The sequence below is a fragment of the Aedes albopictus genome, chromosome 2, assembly GCF_035046485.1.
Source record: "Aedes albopictus strain Foshan chromosome 2, AalbF5, whole genome shotgun sequence".
NCBI classification, from domain to species: domain Eukaryota; kingdom Metazoa; phylum Arthropoda; class Insecta; order Diptera; family Culicidae; genus Aedes; species Aedes albopictus.
The window spans coordinates 503,668,228-503,687,934 of record NC_085137.1 but is presented as its reverse complement, the minus strand read 5'-3'; the positions used below and the strand labels follow the sequence as shown (position 1 = coordinate 503,687,934).

At 40.2% G+C, this 19,707-nt stretch overlaps 1 protein-coding gene across 6 annotated transcripts in view; it reads left to right on the top strand.

The window, feature by feature from the left end:
* Positions 1-19,127, top strand: part of LOC109407819 (ribonuclease P protein subunit p25-like protein) — a 606,744-nt gene extending 587,617 nt beyond the window's left edge. For 5 of the 6 annotated variants that reach the window (XM_029870337.2, XM_062854475.1, XM_062854477.1 and 2 more), the window contains 2 exons: positions 17,410-17,707; positions 17,775-18,350. In XM_029870337.2, coding sequence (XP_029726197.1) covers positions 17,430-17,707; positions 17,775-18,306 — 810 coding nt within the window. In that variant the 5' untranslated portion in view covers positions 17,410-17,429 and the 3' untranslated portion in view covers positions 18,307-18,350. Of the gene's footprint in view, positions 1-17,409; positions 17,708-17,774; positions 18,351-18,977 lie in introns of those variants that run through there. The other variant, XM_062854474.1, reaches the window with a different exon arrangement.
* The last annotated feature ends 580 nt before the right edge of the window (positions 19,128-19,707 follow it).

Below are 19,707 nucleotides of genomic sequence, written 5' to 3'. Positions count from 1 at the left end.
CCAGCTGTACTCATGATTTAGAGTCGAAAAAAACTATATGTCATCGCTTTAAATTTTGTTTTATTGATCAATGTGCGCAAAAAATGCGCTCTCAAAAAAAAAACTAGGAAGTGCCTTTTGCTTAATAACTTTGGGTAGACGCATCTATTTCATATTTTTTTTAAATGGACGATGATCTTGAAACCTGTCCGGTTCCATCGCAAAAAAAAGTTTTGAAATCGGTTGAAAAACGGCCGAGAAATGCCTTGTCAAAGTTGGACTTCCGACTTTTTTTGGACCCTTGGTAGTTCGCGGGAGTTTTTACCCCCTCGGTACCTAGTTTAAGTGTTAAGCATTTCCACAGTTATTAACCTTCGTGTACCCAACGTCTATTTCGGAAGATTTTCGAATCTAGAATCAGCTATGAAAAAGGCATTTCCCAACCGATTTTTTTGAAGCCAATTGCATTCGCTCCAGGTTTGTCCAAATTATCAAGGACTACCATACGGAACCGGTTCACCCATCCGTTCCGGAGTTATTCCAGATTCCGTTGGGTTCATGGCCGGCCGGAAAATGACACATGAATGCATTTTACTCTGCATTTATTGTTATTTTGGAAATTCGCACATATAATACGCCACAAATACAGAAACTATATAACAGCAAAGAACCATTGACTTGAAATGAGACAATCAAGCAGTTTCTTGAACCGGATATGTCCCGGGTGCCCCCAGTGATGGGGCCAATGTGGCAATTCTAGCAACATTGTCAGAATCATTCATGCGGCACCTCGAACTTCATGATTTGTCGAAACACGCTCCTAAGACCCCTCGGGAACGGACTGGCCATACCCGGAATGTTCCGGGTGCCCCCAGAGATGTGACAAAAGTGGCCATTTCCACAATGTTATCAAAATCAACCGTGCGACAGCTCTAACTTCATGATTTGATGAAACATAAAGGAAAATAGCCCTTCTAGGCCCTTATGGCCCCTTGGGACCGGTCTGGCCATACCCGGAATGTTCCGAATGCCCTCAGGGAAGTGGTCATTTCTCAAACATTGTCAAAATCAGCCGTGTGACACCTCAAACTTCATTATTTGTCGAAACCTGAAGGATAACAGTCCCTTTAGGCTCCCATGACCCCTTAGAGTGGTTCTGGCCAGACCCGAAATATTCCGGATGTCCCCAGGAAAGTGGCCAAAATGGCCATTTCCACAACGTTGATCAAATCAATCGTGCGGCACCTCAAACTTCATGATTTGTCAAAACGTGGAGGGTCCGTCTAGGCTCTTATGACCCCTTGGGAACGACCTGGCCATACCCGGAATGTTCCAGGTGCCCCCCCCCCCCCCCCAGGAATGTGAAAAAAGCGGCCATAGTCCTTCAAGGCCCTAATGGCCTCTTGGGATCGGTCTGGCCATACCCGGAATGTTCCGGATGCCCCCAGACAGGGAAGTGGTCAAAATGGCAATTTCCACAACGTTGGTCAAATTAATTTACGACACCTCAAACTTCATGATTTGTCGAACCACAAAAAATAGTCCTTCCAGGATCTTCTGACCTCTCGGGAACGGCCTGGTCATGGTATATTCCGCATGGGTAAGTGACCAAAATGCCCATTTCCACACAGTTGTCAAAATCAAACGTGCAACGCCTCTAACTTCATGATTTGTTGAAACATACACGGAGAAACTGAAAAACTCAAAATTAGGTACTTTTAAACTCAATTTTGAGTTCTTTTTCATCTCCCTTTTCATGCGCTCTTTCTATTGTTGTCAGAGAGTGAAGAGAGAAACAGCCCAACTTTTGCAGTTCCGTGGGTGAAAAAAACTTAAAATTAGGTATTTTTTTCACATGGAAGCAAGCGGGAACAACCCAACAAAAACATCGATTCCATCAACTCAAAATTGGCTTGACGCACGCAACCCCGAAGTTGAGTGGAAAGAACTCACTTTTGGGTAGTTTCGTCTCTCCGTGTAGAGGAGAATACAGGCCAAACATTTCAATAGGTCCTATCTGCATTTGAGAGACTTTCTTTATTTACTTTCTCTTTCAATTTTTGCAATGTAATGGTGCACTTTTCAACTAGTTTTGCAGTACAAATCAAAAGACGATTGTTTTGACCATCGTTCTATGCAAGGAGACAATCATAATTCAAGTAAACAGCTGAGATATTAACGAAAGAGAGGGAAACCAAAGAGAGCCTCTCTTCTGCAGATAGGACCTTTAGATATGTTTGGCCTGAATAGTCCTGCTAGGCCATTGTGGACCCTTAAGATCGGTCTGGCCACACCCGGAATGTTCCGGATGGCCCCAGAGATGAGGTCATTTCTCAAATATTGGCAAAATCAGCCGTGCGGTACATCAAACTTCATGATTCGTCGAAACATGAAGGATGACAGTCCTTTTAGGCTCGCATGACCCCTTAGGATGGTCCTGGCCAGACCACACCTGAAATCCCAGACAACCAGTAACCAGTGTTGCATAAGATGATAAAGTTGAGGCCAAATGCCGATCCAAGGATGCGAAAATTCACACTAAATGTTCCTCAAAGCAATTTGTAAAGAACATGGAACAAGCGGAATTATGCAAACATTTTGTTGCAAATGCTGAGCTAGCAAAGAAAAATGAATGTTGCAAACGGTTGAAAAATAAAAATTTTAAAGTTTATCTAATTAACGTTAATTATTTTTGAAGTTATGTAATTCACTCTGCATCCTGAATATAACCAAAATTCAGACCATGCATGTTCAAATACAACATTCTAAGTATTCATGTCTCAAAAATCTCAATATCTCAATTTCACGATTGATTCTCTCAACATTGTAAACATCACCATTTTTGTGAATTATTTGAACCAGATTGATCCCGAATGCTCATTGCTCTCAATCTTCTTTATTCTATTTTATTTTCCGAAAAAACTACAGCACTGTAAAGATGGCATCTCGAACATTTCGGGTTTAGTTTCAAATGCTTGAAGTTCTCCAGAATGACTTCAAAGCTTCATCGAATTATGAAGTTAGAAATCACACGGCTGATTTTGATAACATTGTTGAAATGGCGAATTTGGTCACCTCCCTGACAGCCATGGTAGGTTTCGGGTATGACCGTTCCCGAGGGAGCATATAGGAGCCTGAAAGTACTATTTTCCTGACCCTTTCGGAAAACCTTGAAGTTAGAGGTGTCGCACGATTGATTTGACCAAATTTGTGGGAGTGAGGATATCCGAAACATTTCGAGTGTATCCAGGACGTCACGGGAACCTAGAAGGACTGCTTTCCTTCATGGTTTGACGAATCATGAAGGTTTCGTACGGCTGATTTTGCCAATATTTGAGAAATGACCACTTCCCTGCGGCCTTCCGGAATAGTTCGGGTGTGGCCAGACCGATCCCAAGGTGCCATAAGAGCCTAGATGGACTATTTTCCTTCATGTTTCAACAAATCATGAAGTTTAAGGTGCCGCACGATTGATTTGACCAACCCAGACCAATCCCAAGAGGCTATAAGGGCCTAGAAGGACTGTTTTTTTTATGTTTCAACATCGTGAAGTTAGAGGTGTCGCATGGTTGATTTTGACAATGTTGTGGGAATTGCCACTTTTGTCACATTCCTGGGGGCACCTGGAACATTCCGGGTATGGTCAGGTCGTTTCCGAGGGGTCATAAGAGCCTAGAAGAACCCTCCACGTTTTGACAAATCATGAAGTTTGAGGTGCCGCACGATTGATTTGATCAACGTTGTGGAAATGGCCATTGACCACTTTCCTGGGGACATCCGGAATATTTCGGGTCTGGCCAGAATCACTCTCAGGGGTCATGGGAGCCTAAAGGGACTGTTATCCTTCAGGTTTCGACAAATCATGAAGTTTGAGGTATCACACGGCTGATTTTGACAATGTTTGAGAAATGACCACTTCCCTGAAGGCATTCAGAACATTCCGGGTATGGTCAGACCGGTCCCAAGGGGTCATAAGGTCCTAGAACGACTATTTTCCTTTATGCTTCATCAAATCATGAAGTTAGAGGTGTCGCACGGTTGATTTCGATAACATTGTGGGAATGACCACTTTTGTCACATCCCTGGGGGCACCCGTAACATTCCGGATATGGCCAGGCCGTTCCCGAGGGGTCTTAGGAGCGTGGGAGAACTTTTTCCTTCATGTTTCGACAAATCATGAAGTTCGAGGTGCCGCATAAACGATTCTGACAATGTTGCTAGAATTGCCACTTTAGCCATATCCCTGGGGCACCTGAGACATATCCGGTTCATGAGACTGCTTGTTTGTCTCATTTCAAGTCAATGGTTCTTTGCTGTTATATAGTTTCTGTATTTCTGGCGTATAATATGTGCGAATTTCCAAAATAACAATAGATGCAGAATAAAATGCATTCAAGTGTCATTTTCCGGCTGATCATGACCCCAACGGAATCTGGAATAACTCCGGAACGGATGGGTGAACCGGTTCCGTATGGTAGTCCTTGACAATTTGGACAAACCTGGAGCGAATGCAATTGACTTCAAAAAATTGGCTTAGAATTGCCTTTTTCATAGCTGATTCTAGATTCGAAAATCATCCGAAATAGACGTTGGGTACGCGAAGGTTAATTGAAGGGCTTTCTTTGCCTGCCATTGCATGAATTTGTATATTGTTGGGCAAGTTGGGCAAGTACAATGATACACTATGCCCAGGGAGTCGAGAAAATTTTCCCGACCGGAACTGAAATCGATTCCGCCTTCTCCGGATTAGTGATCCATGGCCTCAACTACGGCTAACTGGAGACCTGAAGGACACGTATTCGGGGTTCCGCTCGTTGAGTAGGGATCAACTGCAGAAGTATAAAGCCTGTCCACGTTATATTTCAGACACCTAAAAACTACAGACAGGCTTATTCTGCGCGGCGTGTGAGGTGAGACGGACGGTTTCGTCTCACGTGACGTGAGACGACTAATGTAAACCAAATGGGGCGAGTCGACTTTTGTCACCTCATTCGACTCGTCTCACCTCACAAGCCGCGCAGAATAAGCCTGAGAATCTTGAAAACGATGTTACAAACGGGATTTTTTTTATTATCGTACAAATTGGTACCAAGGTTCTCAGAATTCAATTTTTTTTTTCACAACTAGGGTTCATATATATATAAACAAAAACAAAATTGACAAAAATCCGGGTCGCCTAATTTGCCGGAAAACTCCAGTGGAAAACCAACATTTTACACAGACACCACCCACTTTGAAAAATCATATCTCAAGAACGAAGCATCGTAGACACAATGTTTTTTTTTTTTGTGAAATCATAAGCAAATTTTCTCAGCAATTGAAAAAAAAATACAAAATGAAAATTGTTTTCCACAAAATTTTCCACTGTTGAGGAAAATCGGTTGGAAAAGTCGGAAAAACTATTTTCGCACTCCGGGAAAATCCTAAAAAAAATATTTTTGGAAGGGAATTGCATAAGCTATATTCTGTGAAATTTTCAAGATGTGGGGTTTCTCCATTCCTGAGTTATGACCAATTTTGTGTAAATTTTCCAGATGTGCTATATGAGCCGTTTTTTTTTTTGAAAAATCATAACTTAAGAACGAAGCATCGTAGACACAATGTTTTTTTTTGTGAAATCTTAAGCAAATTTTCTCAGCAATCCAAAAAAAATACAAAATGAAAATTGTTTTCCACAAAATTTTCCACTGTTGAGGAAAATCGGTTGGAAAAGTCGAAAAACTATTTTCGAAGTCCGGGAAAATTCTAAAAAAATATTTTTGGAAGGGAACTACATGAGCTATATTCTGTGAAATTTTCAAGATGTGGTTTTCTCCGTTTCTGAGTTATGACAAATGTTGTGGAAATGGTCCAGATGTTGGTTGATTTTCGACCGTCTTGATTATTAATTGAGAGTGTAAAAATCATTCAGAACAACTTTTTCAAACTGTTGAAAACACAACACCGTAATGTATAAACTGGGTATACTTTACTTTATATTGCGCAATTTTCTCGATAGAAATGCATGGCAATCGTAGCACACACCGTTAGCGCGTCCGGGTTCCATCATGGTTCAGCGCATCAGCAATGTAGGTTCGATTACCGGTACAGACAAAAAAAAAACTCATCACAGCGAAGAAGTTGGATCAGGTAAAGAGAAAGTAGACAAGAATGAAATACTTTTTTTCTTTTGTTCTCATTATGCATCAAATATACTTTCCACATGATTTCATTGCATTAGCTATATTTGATTAAAATCGTTTATATTGTACAAGCTTTTTATATACTTTAACAATGACTACAGTAAAGCTTTGTGGTGAAGCATTATATCCACAATAGTGGCGCCACTTTTGACTGTAAACTTACTTTAATGGTACCTATATGACAAAGCAACTTTAAATTAAACTAGAGTCTGAACTTTATATCGCATGGTTCAATATACAGCTCCATGGTGACTTGGATCACCCTTTAGTAGTTTAATGAACAGCAGTGAAATTAGGAGTATTTTACTAGAAACACTTCAACTTCACGTAGAGTTAGTCAATCAAGCCCAAATTTGTACCAATTATATCTAACTAGTTGGGGAACTTGCAGTCAAAGTTTGAGAATTTTTGGTGCACTTAATAAGAAGTTTCAGCTTGTTTCAAGTTGTCTAGCTAATATTTAAAATTTCTATGTTTTTGCAAATTTGCTACTAGCGCCACCTAATGACCGAAACTCTAACCAAATAATAATTCAACTGAAAGTTCTTGATATTCTTAACAACTTTGCCAAAGACACCATTATTTCTAAATAATCAGGATCCTGAGATATGTAAAATTTGTTTTCACTTTAGCGCCGCCTAGCGGTAGAATTTCGAATCATACTGCTCATCGTCGAAAAGTTCTTGAGCAGCTGAATAACTTTGCCGAAGACACTAACTCTCTAAATAAATGGGACAGAAATTTTGCCAGTGTTACGTCTACTTGTCTTTGACATCACAGAAATCACAGACAAACCGATGGAACAGTAACAATCCCATATATCTCAGGACCCTGATTACATGGAGCTTTGGTGTCTTCGGCAAAGATGTTTAGTTGGTAAAGGACTTACAGATGATGGTACGTATGATTCGGAATTCTACCGCTAGGCGGCGCTAGAGTGTAAACAAATTTCAAATTTGTTTGATTCGAGTTTCTGACATTAGGCGGCGTTAGTTGCAAATTTGCATGAGTCATGAAGACATCCACACACACTCACATGCCACCCACATTTCAAACCCATCAACACATGGGCCAGAACCAACAGCTGTACATCCAAAGGAAGACGTGATCAGATATTTGTGTCTCACAAATTACGAGAGCGTCGAGTAGGATAGAACCTAGACCATCTGGGGTGCGAGATAATCACGCTTACCACTACGCCTCCAGTGCCGCTCTCTCTGTTGCTCAAACAGTATGTTACACCATCCAGTGTTATTATTATTATTATTATTTATTTTTAATCGAGAATTTAGAAAGAGGGAAAAGCCCCCTTTTGAGCCATATTGCTTCAACACTTTTCAAGTTTAGTTATTTGAATGTCACGATACAAAAAAAAACTTTTTTGCTTATTGTGACTTGGTACCACATATACGGCTATAACTTTATTACGGCTAGATCAATTTGAATGAAATTTTTACAGAATATTTCTACCTGTGGGTAATTCTCGCTGAGACCGGCCCACTATTTACAACTTGTCTTCAAAAATGTTTAAGATGGCGATTTTCTGAAAGTCCTCGCTGAAAAAGTAAGGAAAATACATTTGGTTACTCAAATTGATGGACCCCCCGTTAGTTAGAGCCACAACATTTTTTGGAGACCCCTAGATTTTGGTCAAATGGTGGCTCATTTAAACAGTTATAACTTGAAAGTTTCTCTGAAAACCACCTCAAAACGCATTGTTGTTGAAAAGAGGATAAATAGAGCTACTATTTACAATTATAAAAAGTTGGGTCGGCCATATTGATTTTGGCCGCCATCTTGGATTTTTATACCAAAACATTTTTTTCACCATGATGGCAACCACCGATATATTGTTATATTATCTTGTCATTTTCCTCCTGTTAATGGCATCTTAGGCTTTCTAGCCAAACTAACCTGAAAATAATGTTAAATATTGTATGTTGCTTTCATCTGCGACGGATTCAAATCGTCGCGTTCGATAAGGGGGAAACCGTCAATAGAACTATCCTTGATAGTGCGGACTAGAACCTATCAAGTTCAACATTATTAGAATGCGCTTTAGGAATTCTCCAGAGCGTCTTGTATTTTATTTTATTTTATTTTATTTTATTTTATTGATGCACAAGGGGGTCATAGGGCCAAGTCTCCAATGCAAGTCCGAGAACTTACATTGTCCATAATACACCTTTGAATTTGGGAGTAGGCATAGCAACCTCTTTAGCTCTGCGGCTTTTAAGTTTTGCGTGGCCTTAAGGATTGGGAAAGGTGGGAAATCGATGTGGTGTATTGAGCTGTAAGAGAATGTGTTGTTAGTTAAGTGGTCAACGTAATTTACCTTTGGGTCGATTGTTTGGGGTAAGCGTTTTGAACATACATACAGGTTTTGCTGGGTTGCTCTTTCCTATTTTCGTTCGATCGTGTTGTTTTTTGTGGTAGGTAGTTGTGATTAAATTTTGGTTATGTTCTTGGAATGCTGCTTCGTCCTCATCGCCATCTCCATCGAAATACAATAAGACTATTTCATTTGCTACCTGCGGTTTCTAGCAAATCGTCTTCGTAGTCCAACTTCACCGTCTCCTGCTACAATCGCTTCGTCGCTTTCTTAAATTCGGCTGTCATTACCAATGTCCTTCCAATTCCAACGAACATCCGTCCATATCTACCTCTTGTCTGCCGCTGGATGTCCACGTGAAATAAGGTCTTTCAACTTTTTCCCGGGATTTTGTAGATTAGTGCTTTATGCATGCTTCCTTTCCTGAGACTTCGGAGCACGTCTTAGACATGGCTGAGTACAAACAATGCTCATATCCAGCGATATTTTAAACCAGCATCGCACCACAGTCGTACTGCATTACTTCCATTTTTCACTGCTCTCCCTGCTTACTGCTTTCACTCATGATACTCAGATACATAAAAATATAAAAGAAATGTTAGTAGCGCTTTTGGTGATACTTTCACGACGGCCATTCAGAATGGTTCAACGGATGCAGATGCGAAGATCATCCCTGCTGACTAGCAGCGTTCATGAAACTCAGTTGAAGATGAAACTTAAAATATACGAACACGAAGAGCAACAAATAGACGAACGCGAATATTAAAAAAAAAAAAGAATGATCTTCCATCTGATCTTCAAGTGATCCTCACAAGCAGCATCTTTCGTTCAGGCACTTTTGAATGTCCGTATGCAACTTGTTCTCACATGAAATCTGCCTCGACCAAGTTGGCAGAACGCGCCCATACCCCTTTCTGAACCGAAGGGCAGGGTGAATTCTCCAGAGCGTCTTGTACAACCCTTATTCATAAATAGGATCGCCGACGTTTAAGTCTGAGTAGTCTCTGATTGCATTAACAGTTGAAGCTTAGGCTCCCATGCCCCACCAACCAGGTAACCGGGTTTTGCAAACTAAGCATTATTTGTGGCAACACCTTGAGCGGCATGATGGAACTATGCCGAGCGCGCTAAGTGTTATTAGACCACTAATGTAGTTGCATGAAGTGGGTGACGAGGTACATAAGTATCATTACAGCGTGCTTAACCGTTATTGCAATATTGAGGCACAGACAAACAGTCATATAACCTAAAAGAAATTTGTTTCAAAAACATCGTCTGGCATCTCACTATAGCACCCGGGGAACCCGCAGACGAACCTATATTAGAAATCGTTTCAGTCCAGTCCAGTGTCCAGTCCAGTCCAGTCCATATGTTAAAGATGGCTCTACGTCAAAGATAAATTTCGTCAATCGCATTTGATTCGGTTGTGGTAGAAGGCAAGATCACATGAAAGAAGGGGAGAAAACTCCCCTAAATGCAAATACAGAAAGAATAGTGTTGAACTCATCCACTGATTTACGGTAATCTGTCCTGCGTCTTTCCGGGTTGACCTACATTCGTATTCCTCTCATCGCACTCTACATATGTACCTAGCCCGCCATATCTCTTGGTTCCGCAGTCCTTAGGTCACCTGGTTTACCACTAATTTAAACATAGAGCTTGCTGACGTTTATTCACCTCTCTCTTTCAAGCATGCAGGCGGGATAGGATTTGTTTTCATCGGGAAACCTTTCCTGATGACAACAAATCCTATTCCGCCTGCATGTTTGAAAGAGAAAAGTGAATAAACGTCAGCAAGCCTAATTGTATTGACTTCAAATAGATGTTTCAACTTATTCACTTTTTTTCTCTTTCCTTTCCTTTGCATCAAAAAGTCACGAACATCAACAAAACAAAGCACGGAAAAATCTGAAACTGAATAAATAATTAAAAATGGACGGAAAAATAATATTTCGGAAAGGTGAATGGTTCAAACGTAAGAAAAACAGTATAATATATTGTTACATAAAAATCGAATGTAAATGTATAGTAGCTACAATGTGCGCAGCTTTTAGCGAACCATTCCATTACAATACACTTTATTGTAGCTGGTACACTGTATGGTACAGAAATGGTATTCACCAAATACCCTATGGTTAGTTTTTATTCGGGCAGTGCCCTACACGCCAGAGCAAAATGGCAAAGTGAACGTATGAATAGTCCATTTTACATGCCGATTTTATGAATGAATTTTGGCAGGAGGTAGCGTCCAATAACCCGTAAGAATCTTTATCATCATCAACATTGTTGTCACTTCGTAAAATGGTTCATAGAACGCTGGTTGAGAAGACGCATTGCTCGAAGACAATGGTGTGAATAAGCGACAATGGGGTCCGGCAGTCCAAACCGCAGCGTTCTTAGCCAATCGTAGCCCCGCGAGTGCGATTGACTCTAAAAAGACCCCATTTGAGATTTGGAATGGGCAAAAGCCGGACGTGAAGAGACTTCGAGTGTTCGGCGCGGATGTGTACGTTCACATACCGAAAGAGTGGCGGAAGAAACTCGACGCGAAATCGTGGCGTGGAACATTCGTCGGGTATACCACAAACGGTTACCGGATTTGGAATCCTGTACGCAAGGAAATCGTTACCGCTCGGGACGTGATATTCGTGGAAGAAAGGGATCGCAGTGTTCAACAAGTGAATGAAGATTCGGGAAACGATAAGCTTTAGATTCCGCGACTGGAAGCCGACGACGAGTCTCTGTCTTCCACTGAGGCAGAACTTGTTTCGTTGAGTACAGCAGTTTGTCAAGGAACGTGGCTAATGCGAACGATGGAAGATCTGGGAATCCGAATGAGCAGTTCAATCAAGTACTTCGAGGACAACCAATCTACGATTCGTGTTGCAGAAGACGAACGTGGAGGAGGGCGACTGAAACACGTCGATGTGAAGCATATGTTCGTGCGGAACGAGATTCAACAAGCAACAAGGACGTGTTGTTCTGGAGTACGTGCCGACGGCCGAGCAGCTGGCCGACATAATGACCAAAGGTTTGCCAGCCAGCCCTTGTACTGGCAACCCCATCGGCCGACCCCTCGACAGTGAGCTGTCAACCACCGGAAATCAATAATACTTTGTCATTCCAAAAGTGCAACTACAAGAGAAAACATGTGTCTAATTATACTTCATTGAATTCGCTAAGTTATCGGTTTTCTCTTAATTCGATTCCGCTACCACTGTCCGAATTTCCATTGTTCAACTTTTGTTGAAGTCAAGTGAGTTGCTCAATTGAGATTGTAGGGATCATGAGAGGCATGAAGAAAAACCCGATTTAATCCACCTATGGGGAACAGAACCCTTCTTACATTTATTAAAAATATTGTTATATAATTCGTATATAACAAATTTGTTTTGTGTGATTGACCAAAACTTCTAGAAAATATTGTGGATTTGGCATCTAGTGGATTGGTTTCCAAAATAGCATCAGACCATGGACTAAACTACCATAAATGCCAGACACCTCCTAGAATCGTGTATGGAATGTAAGGAAAATAGCTTACATATTCTGGAATATTGTATCTTTTGTCAACTGTCAAAAGATCTTGAATCGATTAACAAATGGATAAGAAAATCAGCGAGATACACTTTGTCTAATATCTCTTAATCAGTCGAATAAATTAGCTCCGAATTACTTAATATTCATGGTTATGGTGTAAAAAGGACAAATGATATATCTACTATATAAATGAGTTTTGGCATTCACTAGTTATTTTGGCTATCCGGTTCTTGCATTTTTCCCACAATATATAAGTTCAAAGCTTTCATTTAACATATTGTTAGTTTTCATAGAATTCCTGTTTATTTGTAATTTGTTATTCATAATTTTATTGAAAATAATAACCTGCTAGTATACACTTTATATGAGGTCAGCATTATTTCTTGAAAAATAATTTTCCTTAGACTGGTCAAAAGCTCATGCAAGATAACAAGTGAATATAATAATTAATAAAATAGAATTTATTGAAATACTCTTCGTAAGATATCTCAGTAATCAAATGTCGAATCGACATATAATTTCAGGGCCTTTTACAAGGATATTGTAGCTTTCATTTGGTGCTAAGAGAACCTAAATCGATTGACAGACGGCTGAGATGTTTATTATGGTACCCTTGGTGAACAATCTCTCTAAAAGTTAACCTGTATTACTCCCAAGTACTCTTTGAAAGATATCTCGGTAACCCAATGTCCAATCCTAATGAAATTGTATAGGGTTCTACTAGAATATTGTAGCTTTCATTTGGTGCAGGAGAACCGAAATCGGTTGACAGACGGCTGAGATATTAATTATGATACACTTGGTAAAAAATCTCAATGTTTAGTTGTATAAATCCGAAGTACTCCTCGAAAGATATCTCTGTAACCAAATGTCCAATCGAAATAAAATTTCTGGGCGATCTACTAGGATGCTGTAGCTTTCATTTGGTGCCAAGAGAACCCAAACCAGTTGACAAACGGCCGATATATTTATGATGATACACTTGGTCAAAAATCTTAAAAAGTTTAGATGTATGACTCATAAGCACTCTTCGAGAGATATCTCGGTAACCAAACGTCCAATCGAAAAAAAAATCAATAGCGTTCTACTAGGATGTAGTAGCTTTCATTTGCTTGCAAGAGAACTCAAATCGGTTGACAGACGGCTGAGAAACGTGCGTGACTTTTTTTGTAACGCACATACACACACACATACAGACATTTGCCCAGTTCGTCGAGCTGAGTTCATTGGTATATGAGACTCGGCCCTCCGGGCCTCGGATCGAAAGTCGGTTTTTCGAGCGAGTTTTATACCCTTCTTATGGGTGTAAGAAGGGTAAAAACATAAATGAAATCATGTAAAATATGTGTGGAGGGTGGAGAACCCAAGTAACATTTTAAGTTTTGTTCGGCTCTACAAGAGATCTTCATGACCAATTTTATAAAACTTGCAATAAAACTGAATCATACATCAAAACCTCTTGATAACCTCTTTAAGAGCATCTTCCGACTAAGTGGACCACTCTCGGAGAGGTTTTGAAAACCGCACTAAGAGTAGCAATAAACCCGTTTTAAAACCTAGTTGAAATATTTCCCATTCTCGATTGTTGTTGTTTTTTTTTTCAACAAAAACTATGACAGCTCAAGATGCAGAGAAGCTTCTTCGATGGCACGTAAAGTTCAGGAGGATACATCATTCGTAAGTAGAAAGCGATTATTTCAAAGTAGTATTTTAGTAGGGTAACCAATATAATTTGGGTCGTATTATCACAACTTTCACAGGTTTAATGATAGGATGACGGAAATTTTTAGAATCATTCGCTAAATAAGATTGCTCTGCACGGGCAGCAATCATTTCCTTGCTGGAAATATCCTTATTTGCCTTGAAATTAATTTTTGCCAATCTCGTCATCCTTGCGAGTGTCGTTCATGTTTACAAAAAGAGATTGCGGTTTTGAGGAAACTTGCAGATGTAAACAAAAATGTTTATCATTCTAGCGCATTAAATTCGCAATGTTCGTCTAATCAGCCTTTGTCAATCAAGTAATTAGGATGTGATCCAGCGTATTCAAGCGGCAAAATGTTCCAAAATAGTTTCGAACGAGTTTAAACACCGGGTGTCCAAAATATATACTGATGAGGGTCCAAAATATATTGGGGTGTCCAAAACAGTGAAAACTGATGCTTCAAAAATCAGTTATTTTCATCAAATTTTCAGCCAGAAATGACTTTGTGGGTATTTTTAACGGACAGTGGAGGCTTTTACGAATATACTAACATCATTATTATGTGTAAATACCCTCTGAATCTGTTTGATTTTGACTTAAATTCAAACTAATGTCCTCTAGGGGTCCAAAATTCAACCGTTACCCTAGTTATTGTGCTGGTAGGCTTATGCGCGTTCGAATTTACCGTGAATATTGGGGTTGCAGAATCATAAAATTAATGCGCTTCGAAAATAGTGAATATTATCATCTTGGAATGAAATAAATCAATTTGTGAATTTAGTAAAACTATCCCGAATCACAAGAAAACTCAGCTAAGAGAGTTTATTTATGTGAGCATGTTATGGAAATGGTGGCAAACTATCAATTCATTGCTAATTTAAGCAAAATCAACTATTTTTTATTCACGTAAGCTAATTCTTCAATATGGCGACGACCATAATCAGCGAAAATAAAACGAAAGCAAGTTTACTTTTATGATGACCGCAATAAACCTAGCAGTGTCGTAGTTTCAGCTTTTCCACCAACAGATGTCGTTACTACTCGAACGGATCGCCATCTGTTGAGAGTTTTAACAGTTTTATTGCGGTAATAATGATTGCCAGAAGGTTTAAATATCGGAAAGTTTTGTTTACTCTTAAAATTTGTCTTTATGGATATCTTCAAGTATACTATAAAACATTTTATTAATGGTTTTCATAAAAGCAGTCATAAAACTGTGAGTTTTAATTATTGCTGTAATAAAACATTAATAAAAATCAAACAAAACCAATCAGCGATGGAAATGTTACTTGGGAACTGTTCAGCTAGTCAATATAAAAGGAGCGAATAGTAGGCTTTGGCTTTTCAAATAAAAAATTATATCAGTTTGTTGAATTTTGGGACGAATAAACGTGTTTAGGAAACAAGTCGTGAAGCTTATTCTTGCTGCGTGTGATTGAATTTAAATTTTGAATTCCGAGATCGTAATTGGGATTTGGTGTAACAAAATACAAAAAAATATCGGGTCACTAAAAAATGTCACGTTCAATTTGCATTCAATGGGCATTTTCGATTGGCTTGAATCAAGTCACTTGCACCATCTAAACCAGGCATTATACCTATAATATAATATACATTATATATTATAGGTATGCTGGATGTGCTGGATGCGTTAACAAAGATTCATCCACATCGGAGCGACTCAAGTCAAATTTCATGAGTTTAAATGAACGATTTCGCGTGGAACTGCTCCATGAACTTGTTCATTTTTCAACAAATAAATTCGATCTATAAATAGAAAAGAAATATATAACGCAATAATGTTTACATTGAACAAGCTGTGTGATTGCGCCAACAGATTCTTCTTCACAGCTTCTAGCTGAAAGAGTGTTCTTTAAACGGCTACGAAGCGCTGCTGTTTTGTGTTTTGGCAACATTACAAAACGTACTGTATAAAAGCAGCTGTTGTAGTGGCTGGGACTCTTACTCGATTTGCACATCTTCCGGAAAATCTTCCGGCATTGAATTAAAGTGCAATAAAAGCAACCCAAATAATTTCACAGCACAGAGATGGATAGCTGTAAAGAATTTGTGTAGTAGCTATATATCCCGCTTAAAGTTTGTTTTGAAAATAATGTTTACATCCGACAAGCCGTGTTGGTAAACCAACAGTTTCTTTATTACAGCTTCTAGCCGTAAGGAAATCGCATAACGGCCTTTAAAGCGCTGCTGGTTTGGGGATTTGTCAGTATAACGAATTGTACTGTATAGTAGCAGCTGTTTTGTTAGTAGGGACTCCTATTCGATGTGTTCAAGTTTTCACATCTTCCGGGAAATCTCCCGGAGTTGGAATAGAGTGGAGTAAAGGCAGCCCCAGTGACAAGCAATGGATTTCTGAAAACCGAGTTTGGTAGCTGGATGTTGCTTGTTTTTCAGTCGTGTATTAGCTTATGCTTTATATTTGACTAGCTTTCCTTTTATTCAGCGTTGACTGCTTTTACTCGATGGTTACACAACAGAAAGCAAATGACTGAAGCTTATAGCGCTGAAAATGTTAGTTGGGTAACCATGCAGACTACTTTTGAACTAAATATGCTGAAACGAAAAAGAATATCATGAAGTCATCTTGCCGCTCCATAGATATTGATTAATTTCCCCTAAGGCACGCTTGCCAACGAGTCTTTTGAACCAATATGCCATACCTACCGAATAAAATGTACTCCGTTGAAATGGCATCAGAACGCCAGCCACAGCAACTTGCAGCTCATTGTCGTCATCATCGCCATTCCCACCATCACACCATCCCGCAAAACGGCAAAACGAGACCGATAATAAAGGACCAACATTCCATTCCGAATTCCGAAATACCTCAAACTACCAACTTCTGTTCCGTTGGTGCGTATTTACCACCACCAACATGCGATATGGAGCCGAAGAATAAATGCGCACATACAAAGTCTTACTGCATACGGTATAGACTGACTGCGTTACTAGACCGGTGCTTTATCCAGTTGAGCCACCAGGCTAGTTCTTTGTCGAAAATTTATTTCTCAATTTGTCAATCAAACAGCACCTTGTGCCTTCTGCGTACCTTACTGCCGTGAATCGCAAGTCAGTCCCATCTGCATTTTGGGCAAAAATGAGTTAATGGCCGTTTTCGATCTTTCTTCGGATGATCTTTCAGCTGCGTGAATAAAAATGTATAGTTCGTTCAGTAAAATTGCAAAACAACACCAAGTCAAATTGTCCCATAATGAAATGTAATCGCAAATCAGTCCCATTACGAACTAGTGTACCCTCCAGTACAAAACCCAACATGGTTTTAGCCAGTTTTATATTTTTCACTGTTTCGTTTTCATGTTTGAATCAATGTGTGAAAGTTTCACGATGATCGCAGAAGTTTCCAACTCATGGCGATTTTTTAAATTTCCGCATAGAAATCGGATTTGAAAACTTCAGAGTCCATTTTCTCAATGCCTACTTTTTACATATAGGACTGACTTGCGATGCACGGCAGCTTACATCTGGTATAATACGATATTATTAATACCATTACATGGCAATATAGAGTTGTCTTAGATGCATCTTCGTTTACTGGACTAGTTTGTAGGCTACCACCCCACTGCGGGATCAGTATTCAATCGATGTCCTTTTAAACATGTCCGTTTTTCTCGGGACTTTCCTCCCTCTTTCAGACGCATCGGATGGACCCAAGATGATGCACTACAAGAAAGGTAAAAACGTCGAGGAGGAGCTCACCAAGGAGCAGATTCCGATCGAATGCCTGCCGGGCCAGTTTCTGTGGATGCACGTGAAGGGTGGCTCGCACATCTTCAACCTGGTGAACTACGCCAAGAAGGCGCTGGAATCCGGCGAGCATCGGGCCGTGGTGTGGAGCGGCACCGGCGGCGGAATCGGCAAGACCATCAGCTGCGCCGAGATCATGAAGAAGGACTTTGAACTGAGCCAGGTCACGCGGGTGTGCTACCGGAAGTAAGTAGAACGTGCAACGAACAATTATGAACTTTCCCAATTCAAAACTATCGTTTCGTTTTCACAGAGTCGAAGAATACTGGGACCCCCAGCAGGAGGGCCTGGAGCAAATCGTGGCCACCCGAAACATACCCAGCATCCACATTCTGATGTCGTTGGACGAAATCGACCCGAAGACGCCCGGTTACCAGCACTCCAAAACGCGGACCACATTCTGGCTGGAATCGGACCCGGCTGCCAAAGGTGGTCCTCGAAAGGGTGGTAACTTTTTCACCGGACCGCAGTTGAAGAAGAAACCGAATCGAAACTACGGTGACGATAAGGGTGGGTCGAGTGCCAACGGAGCTGGAGGAAGTGGGAGGGGCGACGGCAGTGCAGGTGGGAAGAAGGGTAAGAATAAGAACAAAGGTGGGAAGACAACAACGGAGGGAAAGGAAAAAAGTGGCAAGGAACCGCAGAAGAGCGAGGCGAGTGGGAGCGGTGAAAATAAGGCCAAGAAGACTAAAAATAATGAACATAAGCAGAAAGCCAGAGAAGGTGAAAAGCCAAAGTCGGGGAAATCTGCGAACGAGAGTCAGCCAATGGAGTTAGGTGAGTAGAACAGCATTCAACGTTCAATAAATGTGTAGAATATGAAAAATAATCTAAACCAGTTAATTGTAGAGAAATGTCATTTATTTAGTTCAACATCAAATTCATGATAACACTCAGTTAAACGGTTTGCCGCTATGATACTCGGTTTACAGCTGCAACACGCCCAACGCTAATCAGATCACACTTCAAATAGTCCGGCTATCGCACACTGCACATTGGGCAAAATCAAGCCCAAAGGTGGAAAAAATAATAACAAGACCCTATGTGACCATCGATGGCATATTCGAAAGCAAATTTTCTCAAGAATTCGTTGGTGGATGATTCATGTACGGGCAACTACTCTGAAGCGAGTTATAGAGCCCGTTTTACCCCTGTTTCCCCTGAAATTTGAGAACGTCTGCTATTTCACGACATTTGTTATGATTTTAATGATTTTTTCGCTGGGATACCATCGCCCCAACTCCATAGGGCACTGCACTGTTTTGATTTTGTATGAGACTTTGACGTTTCTTGGCCTTGTTGTTTACAAAATTTCTGTAAGAGTGAAAGAGAAGGAGTTAATTTCATGCAGTGCCCAATTGAGTAACGTTACATACAAAAAGTCATGATTGCTGTAGTAGGCCTTGATAAAACAAGGCGGTGTTTTTTCACGTCTGACAGTTTTCCTTCATTTCAGGGTGAAGATTTTTCCGAGGATTTCTGAAGGACGGTGATACGACTACGAATCGATTGATTGGATGTTCAGTAGCGGTTCAAGGGTTCTGTAGCGGTGCAAGATTGGAGGTTCTGCAGCGGTGGAGATTCTGTAGCGGTGGAAGTGAATGCAAGATTCGATTTTGACGGGTCGTGAGTGACGCGGCTGGATTTCCTTGCGTTTTGGAGAACAGGAGTTTCAAGTTGAAAGCTGTTCAAGCGAATTTCCTTGGATAAGAAGCTTTTCAAGAAAGGCATATTTTGATTTGGTTAAGTATTTCTTTTATTGTTTATTTTTTATTTTATTACCTTTCTTTTTTTCAAATATTTTTGTGAGTTTATTTTTATTGACCAGTATTCCCCGTTGATTTCCTATTATGGAAACCGACGGGGATTCTCCAAATTCCAAAAAGGATGATCCTGCAGCTCCTGCTGGAACATCCAAATCTTCTAGGGTGAAAATTTTTCCGTCCACTTTTCTTGGTCCTTATCCTGTTTATTTTAGAAAAAAGGATAAACCAATTAATGTTCTGCTCATTTCTGCAGAAGTATATAAACGTTATAAATCCGTTAAGGAAATCAAAAAGATTTCCTTGGGTAAATTAAGGGTAGTTTTCGGTTCTCGAGGTGATGCTAATGCTCTCCTCGAATCTGATTTATTTGGCAATTTGTACCGTGTGTACGCACCTTGCGACGCATGTGAAATAAGTGGA